General features: G+C 33.2%; 1 protein-coding gene across 1 annotated transcript; it reads left to right on the forward strand.

The window, feature by feature from the left end:
• Positions 1-688: 688 nt before the first annotated feature.
• On the forward strand, positions 689-6,865 carry LOC143062480 (uncharacterized). Its single transcript, XM_076234162.1, has 3 exons — positions 689-796; positions 2,674-3,009; positions 6,700-6,865. The coding sequence occupies exons 1-2, from the start codon at positions 754-756 to the stop codon at positions 2,940-2,942; spliced, it is 312 nt and encodes a 103-aa protein (XP_076090277.1). The 5' UTR covers positions 689-753; the 3' UTR covers positions 2,943-3,009; positions 6,700-6,865.
• Positions 6,866-11,743: the final 4,878 nt, after the last annotated feature.

The raw sequence follows: 11,743 nt of genomic DNA on the forward strand, positions 1-11,743 counted from the left end.
ACACGGTGTTTAGGAAAAATCTAAAAGGATTCAACAGACGAAGGAATTGGAGATGAAAGGATGAAATAAGTATAAAAACATAGTTAAACCTACCATGTTTTTATTGTTGGCATAACGGAGGTACTTCCCTTTCAAAACAAAACTTGAAAAGAAATCTGAAAGGATTCAACAGATGAAGAAATTTGTACATGTAATGAACAATTGAAATAAATTCATAAATCAAATTAAAAGCTAAAAAGTTCTTATTGTTGGCATTTGTTTTCTGTATAGACAAATGGAAGTAGGATCTTAATACTAAGTTCTGGGAACTTGATCACTCTGATAGGCCGCTCGTCAAAATACCACATAGTCGGTAAGATAAATTCGTTACACAGTGTGCTAATATTAGGTCACTAACACACTATGTAACTAATAATATTAAGCCCATTCAATTCATGTTGCACAAGGTAAATAGATCTTCTCCACCTATATTCATGTTTATTTGTACAATGCAGTATAGGAGCAAGAGAAAATTAAAAAAAATCAATGAACCAACAAAATATCCTTTTTTGAATCTTTTGAAAAAAGCCAGTTAAAAATTATATTGAAAGACAAATCAATTTATAGATTACAATCATACATTTCATATATTTGATATTTACAAAATATATATTTATTTGATTCTTTTGTGTAAAAAAAGTAAAACAAATATACATTCAGCGAATATAAGAGTCTGTGGTACGGCAATATATATGGAAATGTGTTTTCAATTTAATGTCATTTGAAACAATGTCTAAATTACACGCAAGTTATTCAGGTAAGTGTATTTTGATTGTATGTATCAATGATGTAACAATAAAATATGACATTGTAAAAGAACCACTACATGTAGTTGTCCCAGTACATTGATCAGCATATGTTTCACAAAGGAGCTTTAGTTTTCTGATTGTGTCTCGACTTTGAAGGTTCAAATCTACAGTGTTTAAAAACACTGCATTCCTTTCGTGTTTGCTAATGAGCTTTGTCTGTGTGCCTTTTTTGTCTTTCTTTTTTTCATGTGTTGTGTTTCTGTAGTACCTATACATCCCGCCATTGTGTTATTGTGCTATGTTAAATGTTTGTTTATACATCTGTCTGTTTTATAGTGATTAAAGAAATAACACGATGTTGACTACTGTACCCCTATTTTTGACATTTTTGTCTATTGTGTCTGTCTGTTTTGTGCACACATCGTTGTCAATATAAAGGAATTTTATACACTGTCATACAAGTGAGAGGTTTAGCTAGCCATAATACCATGTTTAATCCACCACTTTCTACTTAAGAAAATGCCTGTACAAAGTCAGCAATATGAAAGTTGTTGTCCATTCGTTTGATTTGTCTGAGCTATCGATTTTGCCATTTGATTGAGGACTTTTCGTTTTATTTTTTCTCGGAGTTCATTATTTTTGTGATTTTACTTTTTTCAAACACAGTGGAAACGGAAATTGTCGATGCTTGGTAGGTTCGCCGCATGATACCTACTGGTCATTAGTTCACTAGTAAACGTCATACTTCTGTTTAACAGTTTTTTAAAATGTCAAATGAAAACAAATAGTTCTTATACTTTTATTAAGATAAGAGTACAATAAAATTTACAGCGTGAGAATAACTAAAGTTTGTGAGATCCGAGTTCGTAGATAAGGGAAATGTTATGGCATACATCCATATACGAAAATATGTGTATTTAATGCAAATCTGTCAAACGAGAGCACTGCAATTTGTTAAAGGTCGTGCACAATTATTCAGTATGTATTGTTTTGGACGAGTAATTCGTTTCATCCAAAAAAGTAAAGAAATAAATTTGCTAGATTTTTAAGAAACAGATATCGCACTAAATGAGAAACAGTTTATATTGTTCCAGTTGTACTTGCACTTACCTATAAGATCCTACACACATATATCTTTTTTGTAACATCTACAAATGCACTTTTGAAAATCAAATTCTCTCAACGACAGAACATTCTGGAATTTCTTTGAAGTCACAAATATTCCTACTTACCTCTTAGACCAAGGACTATCCAGTTGTGCTGACTGTTGTTAAGTCTGCAAATTGCACTACTTCAGATCCTTTTGTAATTAGTGTCATCAATACTTACTTGCAATCACAAAAAATATGGTAGTTCAAAATATTGGCAGTAGTTCGAATGGTTGGCAGTTGTTCGAATTAAACATTCTAAGAATGATAAAGACTCATAAAATAACCTTGTCCAAAAACAATACCAAAACATTTTCCTCAACAAAATGCAGGAAACAGTTGTATTCGCAGACTCAAATATTTAGCCAGACTGTTACAGGTGTGAAAACACTAGGCTAATAATTGTGTACGCCAGACTCGTGTTTTAGCTTTAGAAATTCATCCGTGATGCTCGAGTCAGACAAATTAAAAGGAAAAAATAAAATTCCGAAAGGTTTTGCCAAATACAGTTAAAATATTCTACTTCTGAGTAGAAAATCCTTATTATTTCGAACAATTCAAAGGTGTATAAATAGTTAATTTGTAAATATGATAATATCAATGATGATTAAACACAAAAATGTGCATGCGGGATTTCTAGCTGTACAAAAGATCCAGTTAACTACTGAAATACCGAGATGTAATAAAATGTGACTAAATACTTTTCTAATTTCTGATTTCTAATTTCTTGTTGGTAGATCCATCAACATTTGGATCAGCATCTGTAGTTCCACAACCCGCCCTTCCTTTATACGGAACACCTGGACAACAGTCAGCACAGTATGGCCAACAACAGCCCATTCAACAACAACCATCACTATACGTGCCTTTCCCAGCACAAGTCACAATCCAAACAATGGCAGTACCAGCTAAAGTTGAAACAAGGATGGCTCAATTCATGTTTCCATACCATCCTTCGGCTAACATTAATCCAGTTCGACATGTCCATCTTGTAGACAAGAAATAAACACGACAACACGATATGAGACGGGTTGTTGCACATGGCTGTACTGCATTTATATGGCGTTTATGGGGTAAGACATAACAAAGTTTAAAAAATAAACACATAAAATGAAAAAAAATATTAGACGGTATTTCTACAATAGCAAAAATAATACTTCAAGTATGATTAACGATAGTATGATACCAAACCCCTTACTGGACGAATTGTGGTTGATTTTCATATGATAAAAACACAATCTTGCATGTAAGTAACTATTAGTACTCCGTATAGTGCGGTGACAGAATAGGAAAAAGTCGATTATTAAAAGAGTTTAATTTAACTTCATGGTACACGGATAAAAATTGGCACATTCCTAGAAAAATGATTTTACTTGAATTTAAGATTGGTCGTCAAAAAGTCGTATGGTGCAGTTGTTTTTATTTAAGCTTTTAGTCAGCAAATTTGACATCAAATGCAGATCATTAGTGGTATGCAATTTGGCTTTTTATTCAAAAGCCGCCATCGAATATCTTTCTTTTTTGTTTTATTCAAACATCAGACATAATGCTCTATGCATTTGGCGAAAAGGATGATCCTCAAAGTCTTTTGATGACAAATTTTGAAGGTAAAAACTACTGTTAACGGGGACATTTTTTTTACCTGATTCCGACATCATACAATAAAGCGCTGGTGAATGGATTATATCGTATCTTCTATAAATTAATAAAACTGCAATTTTTCTTTTAATGTGCACATGTTTTATGGGGTAAGATTGTTAAAACGTTTTTTTTTTAATTTAAAAAATCTCTGCTATTCAATCATTAACGTAAGAAAAAATCCTGATAGTTGTGTCGTGTCCATGATTGAGCTGAATACATACAGCATTCAGTTAATTGAGGCATTTTGACAAAGTTGATTGGTGTAATGATGAAATATATCCGAAATTGCGCGAATGATTGTGACTTTAATTCATAGATGTACATCTATCATCGGGTTCATTCTATTTGCTTGAAAATTATTTATAATAAAAATAAAAGCGAATGATGCATAAGTCTACATGACATAGTGATATCTACAGTTCGTACTGCAATTTGAAATGCAGAAACTTTTAAAGTCCTAAAGTAAACCATTTTGCTAATTACTTTGATTTCAAAATCAGATATATTGAAGATTTCCTGTCTCTCTTTTATCTCCACATCAGTCAGTCAGTACGTACGTTTATCAGTTAGCTTGTAATAAAGTAAACCACAGAAACTAGAATGCTCGCTTCATATCTTGACCTTTTCTTTGATATTGAGACGGATTGAAGACCATAAAAAAAAATTATGAAAAACTTTGCAGGGCGATTTAAACTTTCCAATTGTCAATTCCCCATGTCTCAATGGACTACACTCCTCTGCACCATCGTATAAAAGAGGGACCAAAGATACCAAAGGGACAGTAAAACTCATAAATCTAAAACAAACTGACAACACCATGGCTAAAAATGAAAAAGACAAACAAACAACAGCACATATCTTAAATGATACCTTACGCTGGTGCATGCTGAGTCAATACAGACTTCATGGACAGGGATGTACCCCTGGCTGCTTGAAACAGGCCGCTGACGAATCTTTTCCTATTCAATGTCATTTCTAATGAATCTTCTCTTATTCAATGTCATTTTTGATGAGTGCTATCATACTGAATATCATTTCTAATGAGTCTTCTTTTAGTGATTGTCATTTCTAATGAGTGTTCTCGGCCTGAATGTCATTTCTAATGAGTGATCTCTAACGGAATGTCATTTCTTATGGGTGTTCTCTGACTGAATGTCATTTCTACTGTTACGATAGCCTCCTCTTACTGGATGCCATTTCTACTGTTACGAAAGCATCCTGTTACTAAAAGCCATTTCTGCTGTTACAGTAGCCTCCTCTTACTGGATGTCATTTCTACTGTGACGATAGCCTCCTGTTACTGGATGCCATTTCTACTGTAACGATAGCCTCTTCTTACTGGATGTAATTTCTACTGTTACGATAGCCTCCTCTTACTGGATGCCATTTCTACTGTTACAGTAGCCTCCTATTACTGGATGCCATTTCTACTGTTATGATAGCCTCCTCTTACTGGATGCCATTTCTAATGTTACAGTAGCCTTGTCTCACTGGATGCCATTTCTACTGTTACAGTAGCCTCCTCTTACTGGATACCATTTCTACTGTTACAGTAGCCTCGTCTTACTGGATGCCATTTCTACTGATACAGTAGCCTCCTATTACTGGATGCCATTTCTACTGTTACGATAGCCTCCTCCTACTGGATCCCATTTATACTGTTACGGTAGCCTCCTCTTACTGGATGCCATTTCTACTGATACAATTCCCTCCCCTTACTGAATGCCATTCCTACTGATACGGTAGCCTCCTCTAACTGGATACCATTTCTGCTGTTACAGTAGCCTCGTCTTACTGGATGCTATTTCTACTGTTACAGTAGCCTTCTCTAACTGGGTGTCATTTCTACTGTTACGATAGCTTCCTCTTACTGGATGTCATTTCTAGTGTTACGGTAGCCTCATCTAACTGGATGCCATTTCTACTGTTACGGTAGCCTCGTCTTACTGGATGCCATTTCTACTGTTATGATAGCCTCGTCTTACTGGATGCTATTTCTATTGTTACGGTAGCCTCTTCTAACTTGATGTCATTTCTACTGTTACACTATCCTCGTCTTACTAGATGCTATTTCTACTGTGATTATAGCTTCCTCTTACTGGATGTAATTTCTAGTGTTACGGTAGCCTCCTCTAACTTGATGCCATTTCTACTGTTACAGTAGCCTCCTCTTACTGAATGTCATTTCTACTGTTACAGTAGCCTCGTCTTACTGGATGCCATTTCTACTGTTACGGTAGTATTTATATGCTGGATTTCAGTTCTACGCTGTAGTCCCTTTTACTTGATGTCATTTCAGCTACAATGTTCTATAATTGGATTTTATATTCTAATTCGCCAACTCAAACGAATATAAATTATCTAATAAATAAAACAACACATAAAAAAGCCTACAGCTGTAGCAGCCTTTAATATCAACTTTACATTCAATATGATTCTCAAACTAAAGTTCTTCACTTTAAATTCAGGCACACTACCAATCCAATCCTACAATAGCACAGTAATATACAGTTACACAATCAAAAACTATCTTCAAAAGAGGAAAAATTCATATTAATATAATGTAATATATGCATATACTCCCATAGACGATAACCATCTCATAAAAGGGTGGGTGGGTGGGTAAACATAATAACGAATGCTGCTACGTTGAACTATAGGCAAACTTCGAATAACTTAATTTTCTTAAACTAACCTTTAATACTTAGTAATACTTAATCATGCTTTTCACGAAAATCATGTGGGCATATACCCGTAAAACCGGCAATACGGGTATATGCCATCCAATCAAATTGAACGTAAACACACACCATGTGCTTGATATAAACACACACACACATGTTTATAGTAAACAAGCACTTGACCGTTACAACGTCATGTGACTTAATACCTTTAATAAATATATATAGTTCTATTGATATCGGGTCCTACTGTATGTAGTTTCTTTTTTTAAACGTATGTTTAATGGTATGGTTAATTCTGACATAGATATGTTTATGATTTAATGAATTTAATTTCTCTTACAGACTAGTTTTTATTTTTAGAGTATAGAATTGTAATTTTTGGCATAAACTGTGCTGATTAGGGTTGTAGAACGCACTTTTTTATCATTTCTATTGTAGACTGTTTCTGTGTTGCTGGATGGCATTTCTTTGTGATTGTACCAAAGATGTGATTCATATATGCCCACAATGTAAAGTAGAATGTGGCAAATTTCAACGTCATCAACTCGCTAGACGTAATGGACGGCGACGATGAATTGTGGGGGCTAGAGGCGATGCTATTGTTAGAAAAAAGGGCAATCCAAATAATGAAACGAAACAAAATTAATATGATAATACTACGGAAACTTATAAAAATATTTAGATTCAACTGTAGTGTTTCTGTTATTTGTTTCCACAAAAGTAATTAGTTGTCGATTATAATATTCATGTTTAGAATGTATGTTGTTTAAATGCTTTATAATGAAATGGTTGGAGGTGCGTCATCCAAATCAAAATGAGAACATTCATGTTATCCATTGGTGCATTCTAAAATCGTCATTTAGAGAGCACCGAAATAGTAGAAGAAATCATCGCGATGTTTTAAAACAAAAGGTGTCGTAACAGTCATAGCACATCTTAAATAATCTTTTCCACGGGGTTTCATATTAATATATTAAGACACTTTTTAACCAAGGGCTTTATAATGTTCTTAATACTAAATCATTTTTATCTTTATGAGTAGATAAACAGACTGTTGGTAGGATGATATTCTATTCGGCCACTAGATCTAAAACATCAAGATATTCATTTTCAATATATCAAGTAACATCCTTTAAATTATAAAAGATAACATACCTCTGTCAAATATCAGTATGTATGAATTTTAGTTTTGTCTTTAATTTTCGGTTTTACACAGGAAACTAAACAAAATAGATATCTTTTGAAATGTTTTCAATTGAACTTGTCAGTTTTGTCTCGTCGATGGCATTATACAGATCACAAACGAATGTATGCATCAATGTGTTCAGTGTCATTATTTTTTATAATTAGCATTATCTTTAAAAAATTGAACGATTGGAAAATTAAACCTTTGTTACTCCAGGATGTTGATTATAACTTACATTCCATCACTCATTGTCAAACGGGACAGAAAAAAGTGAAAACTTTACCTTAAATAAGCGAATTAGTATAAATCAAAAGCACATTAAAACAATGATTGAATATCGAATTTATCTTAATCTTTTTCAATTAGTTTAATACTAATAATCTTAGACAATATATCTGAAGAAAAGAGGGACGAAAGATACCAAAGGGACAGTCAAACTCATAAATCTAAAACAAACTGACAACGCCATGGCTAAAAATGAAAAGATAAACAGACAAACAATAGTACACATGACACAACATAGAAAACTAAAGAATAAGCAACACGAACCCCACCAAAAAATGGGGGATGATTTCAACTTCACCATTTGGAACTCTTGGTTATAAAGAACAATTTATAAACTTATTTACCTTATGAACAATATGACTAGAAAAGTTGCGAGGATACTTAAAAGCTGCAACTTGAAACTTTATTTTCGCAATTAAAAGTATAGAATTTGACTTTACTCGATTTAATTTCGCAAAAATGAAATATAAATTTTAAACTTATTTCAAAAGTAAGAATAGAATTTTATAGAGCTATTGAAAGAATACCAGGTGATAATTCAATTTAAAATACCACTTCTTTTTTAAGGACGTTAGTCAACCAGCAATCAATCAATCAATATGTTTTTCAACTTATAAAAAAGAAGATGTGGTATGATTGCCAATGAGACAACTATCCACAAAAGACCAAAATGACACAGACATTAACAACTATAGGTCACCGTACGGCCTTCAACAATGAGCAAAACCCATACCGCATAGTCAGCTATAAAAGGCCCCGATAAGACAATGAGAAACAATTCAAACGAAAAAACTAACGGCCTTAGTTTTATTTTTATTCTTTTCACGAGGAATACTGCTTTCTCAAAAGTTGCTAAAACAGGGCTATGAATCAATCAAACAAAGGTCATCACTCAAGAAATTTTACGGTCGTCATCATGAGCTGATTGGCCATTATGATATTCTTCCTCAGTCATAATACCGAACTGAACAAAGAAATTACACGACGGGTGCCGTATACGGTGCAGGAAACGCTTACCCTTCCGGAGCACCTGATTTCACTCCCGGTTTTTTTTTAGTGGAGTTCGTGTTGTTTCTTATTTATTATTTATAACTGTTGATGTAAATGTCTCTTAATTTTGTGAGTCTTTGTTTACTTCTTGGTTTTGATTGTTATTGTCTCTTTCATTTGAACTTATTCATTAAAAAAAATGAAAAATACGTCATGGAAACAATCGTGTAGTTGTTCTGTATGTGTGTATGCTATAACACTCCTACAAACGTGAACACTTGCTTATGGTAAATACCACACCCATTACCGTAGTTAGTGAAATATTATTCTATATTTGAAGATCTTCAGGATTGCCTTAACATTGATTGAATCCTAACTAATTCATGGGCTTTGTGTCAAAAGAAAAAAAAATTATTATCATAATTATTGACAATAAATTTAAGAATGTTTTCAAGCAGTACCTGCACAATCCTATTAACCATGTTTGACGGTTGTCGTAACTCAGCACTATTGTACAAATTAAGGTATAGTTCTAATTTCATACGAGACACTTTAGACTTCTATCAATAGTTTGATTGTTGTTTTATCTTTCATTAGGTTGTTTTTGTTTCACGAAATTGTAATGTTTTACGACATTTCCTGTTATCTGTATTTACCATTAATAATCTATATAGCTTTTGTGGGTGACCCTTTAGTTATGGAAGGATGTAAATTGAAATTGGTATGTACTTCAAGTTACTCTGACGTCGAACGGTCTGTTTTGAGTACATACTGGATCCGTCCATTCAAATTGGAAGATATTAACAAAATATTTCATCGATCACTTATTCACCAAACATATCAACACTATAACTAGAAAAGTAAAAAGTTGAAAAATTTATATGTTGTATACAAACGGTATTATTCAAGAGAGATATGTAATCCGCCTTAGAAGTTATACAACAGTGTGACATAAAAAATATGTATTTAATGTTACAATAATATCAAGAAAAATCACAGTTTCGTGTTATGTGTTTATTAGTAAACGGCTTCATGTCACAAAGTAGGTTTTTAAAACTAAACATTTGTTCTGATTCTTACTGAAAGAATTCGATCAAAAATACATAAATCCCAAGACATAACGTTTAGAACACACGGTTTAACCCAAATTTTATTGTTACTACTTTGTTTTACATTTGTTTTAATCGAACGTCACTGATGAGTCTTTTGCAGACGAAACGCGCTTTTAGTGCTAATACAAAAATTTCAATCCTGGAAACTTTGATGAGTTTATTTACAACCACTGGGTCGATGCCACTGCTGGTGGCGTGTTCATTCACCGAAGGTATCACAGTCCACGTAGTCCGCATTTCTGTGTTGACATGAACTACAGTATCATTGATATGGTCATAATTATAAATGGACTGTTTGCAAAACTTCAAATGTTTAAGATAATAGGGCTTTTCTACTCATGCATGGATTACCGTAGCTGTACCCTGCAAACTTTAATGTTTTTTTTGGTTTGCAATGCTCTTTATTCTCGTACTTTTTTGGCCTTCGAGCTTCACAGATGAGTTTTTTTTTGTGGACGAAACACGCGTCTAGCGCAAATACAAAATTTCAAGCCTGGTATCTATGATAAGTTTATCTACATTAATGTATGGGTCAGTCTTGGGAATTTCTCTTAAAAGATACGAATACTTTATGATTGAAAGCAGTGGAGTGCATTTTGCGTTATGACGCGAGAACGTTTGTTTTTTTTGCAGTCGCCCTTCTACGATAATAAGGCTTTGTTCTTTTTTACGACGACAGCCTGCAATTCATGTACCGCATTTACATCGAGCCGGAGTATAGATTAAAAGTACAAACAACAAAGTTTTTTTTTACAAATTTAATATAGAAACTAGGCTACAAAATAAACAAAAGCAATGGTAGTATGGTGTTTAAACATCCTGAATCTTAAGGGACAACAAAACCCGATTGTAAGTTGTTTAAATTGCTGCCGATACATTATACAAATAAATGTTAGTACAGATACACCCCTTTAACAAAGATAAATCAAATGGGCTTCCGACAGTTCTAATTTATTCCTTTTGTTTTGTTTTATATTATTTCTCTGTACTTAATTCAAAGGTACCTAATCGATATCAATATATACTAAATGCGAGTACATCAGAAATACACCATCATACATCATGCAAAAGTTTAAACAAAGTGCAGCAATTTCCGTTTGAATCATTCAAACTAAAATCTGGCGTTTCCATCATGCTGACTGGAATAATATAAAAGGTGATTAATCCATTAACTTACGTTCTGTGTCAACAAGATAAGCCAAATGTATAAATTGAAACATGACGTGCTTTGTATTCAAAGCGCTATGAAGTATGTGATCACAAACTGTCAAAAGACAAATTTACAAAAGTGTTTTATCCATTACGATTATTGTCATAAGATATGAAAAAAACCAGTAATCTTTAACCAGCCAGGCATTTTAATTATTTTTTTGTAATGTTTGTACAAGCTGTAAGGAACTATATTTTCATAACATTGATATTTAACGCATCTGACTTATGAAAGCTTATCGGCACGTTTTTAGCTAGCTACGACAGGTGGTGCTCTTTTTTAATGCTGAAACATGTATATGTATTCACTTTGAGATGTTGGTAACGTTTTACTTTAAGCTACATGAATGGTTAGTGACATATTCATACGAAAACTGTGCGTGACGAAAAGAGTTTCGAATACCAAATAGTACTGTAGCAATTTATAAAAAAAAATTGGCTATAACCGTGAATAGCTTGTCCATGACAGTGTATAAAACTTGTCTATGACAATGAATAAACTTGGCTATGACAAAGAATTAAACTTGTTTATGAAATTGAATGAAATGACATTAAATAAACTTTTAGGCAATCATACGCCCTTCATAAGTGTTATATGATAACAATTGCCATTTTCCTGACTTGGTACAGGACATCTTTAGAAAAAAATGGTGGTTGAACCTTGCTTTGTGGCTAGCTAAACCTCGCGCTTTTATGGCAA

This window comes from Mytilus galloprovincialis, chromosome 2 (assembly GCF_965363235.1).
Source record: "Mytilus galloprovincialis chromosome 2, xbMytGall1.hap1.1, whole genome shotgun sequence".
In the NCBI taxonomy this organism is placed as follows: Eukaryota; Metazoa; Mollusca; class Bivalvia; order Mytilida; family Mytilidae; genus Mytilus; species Mytilus galloprovincialis.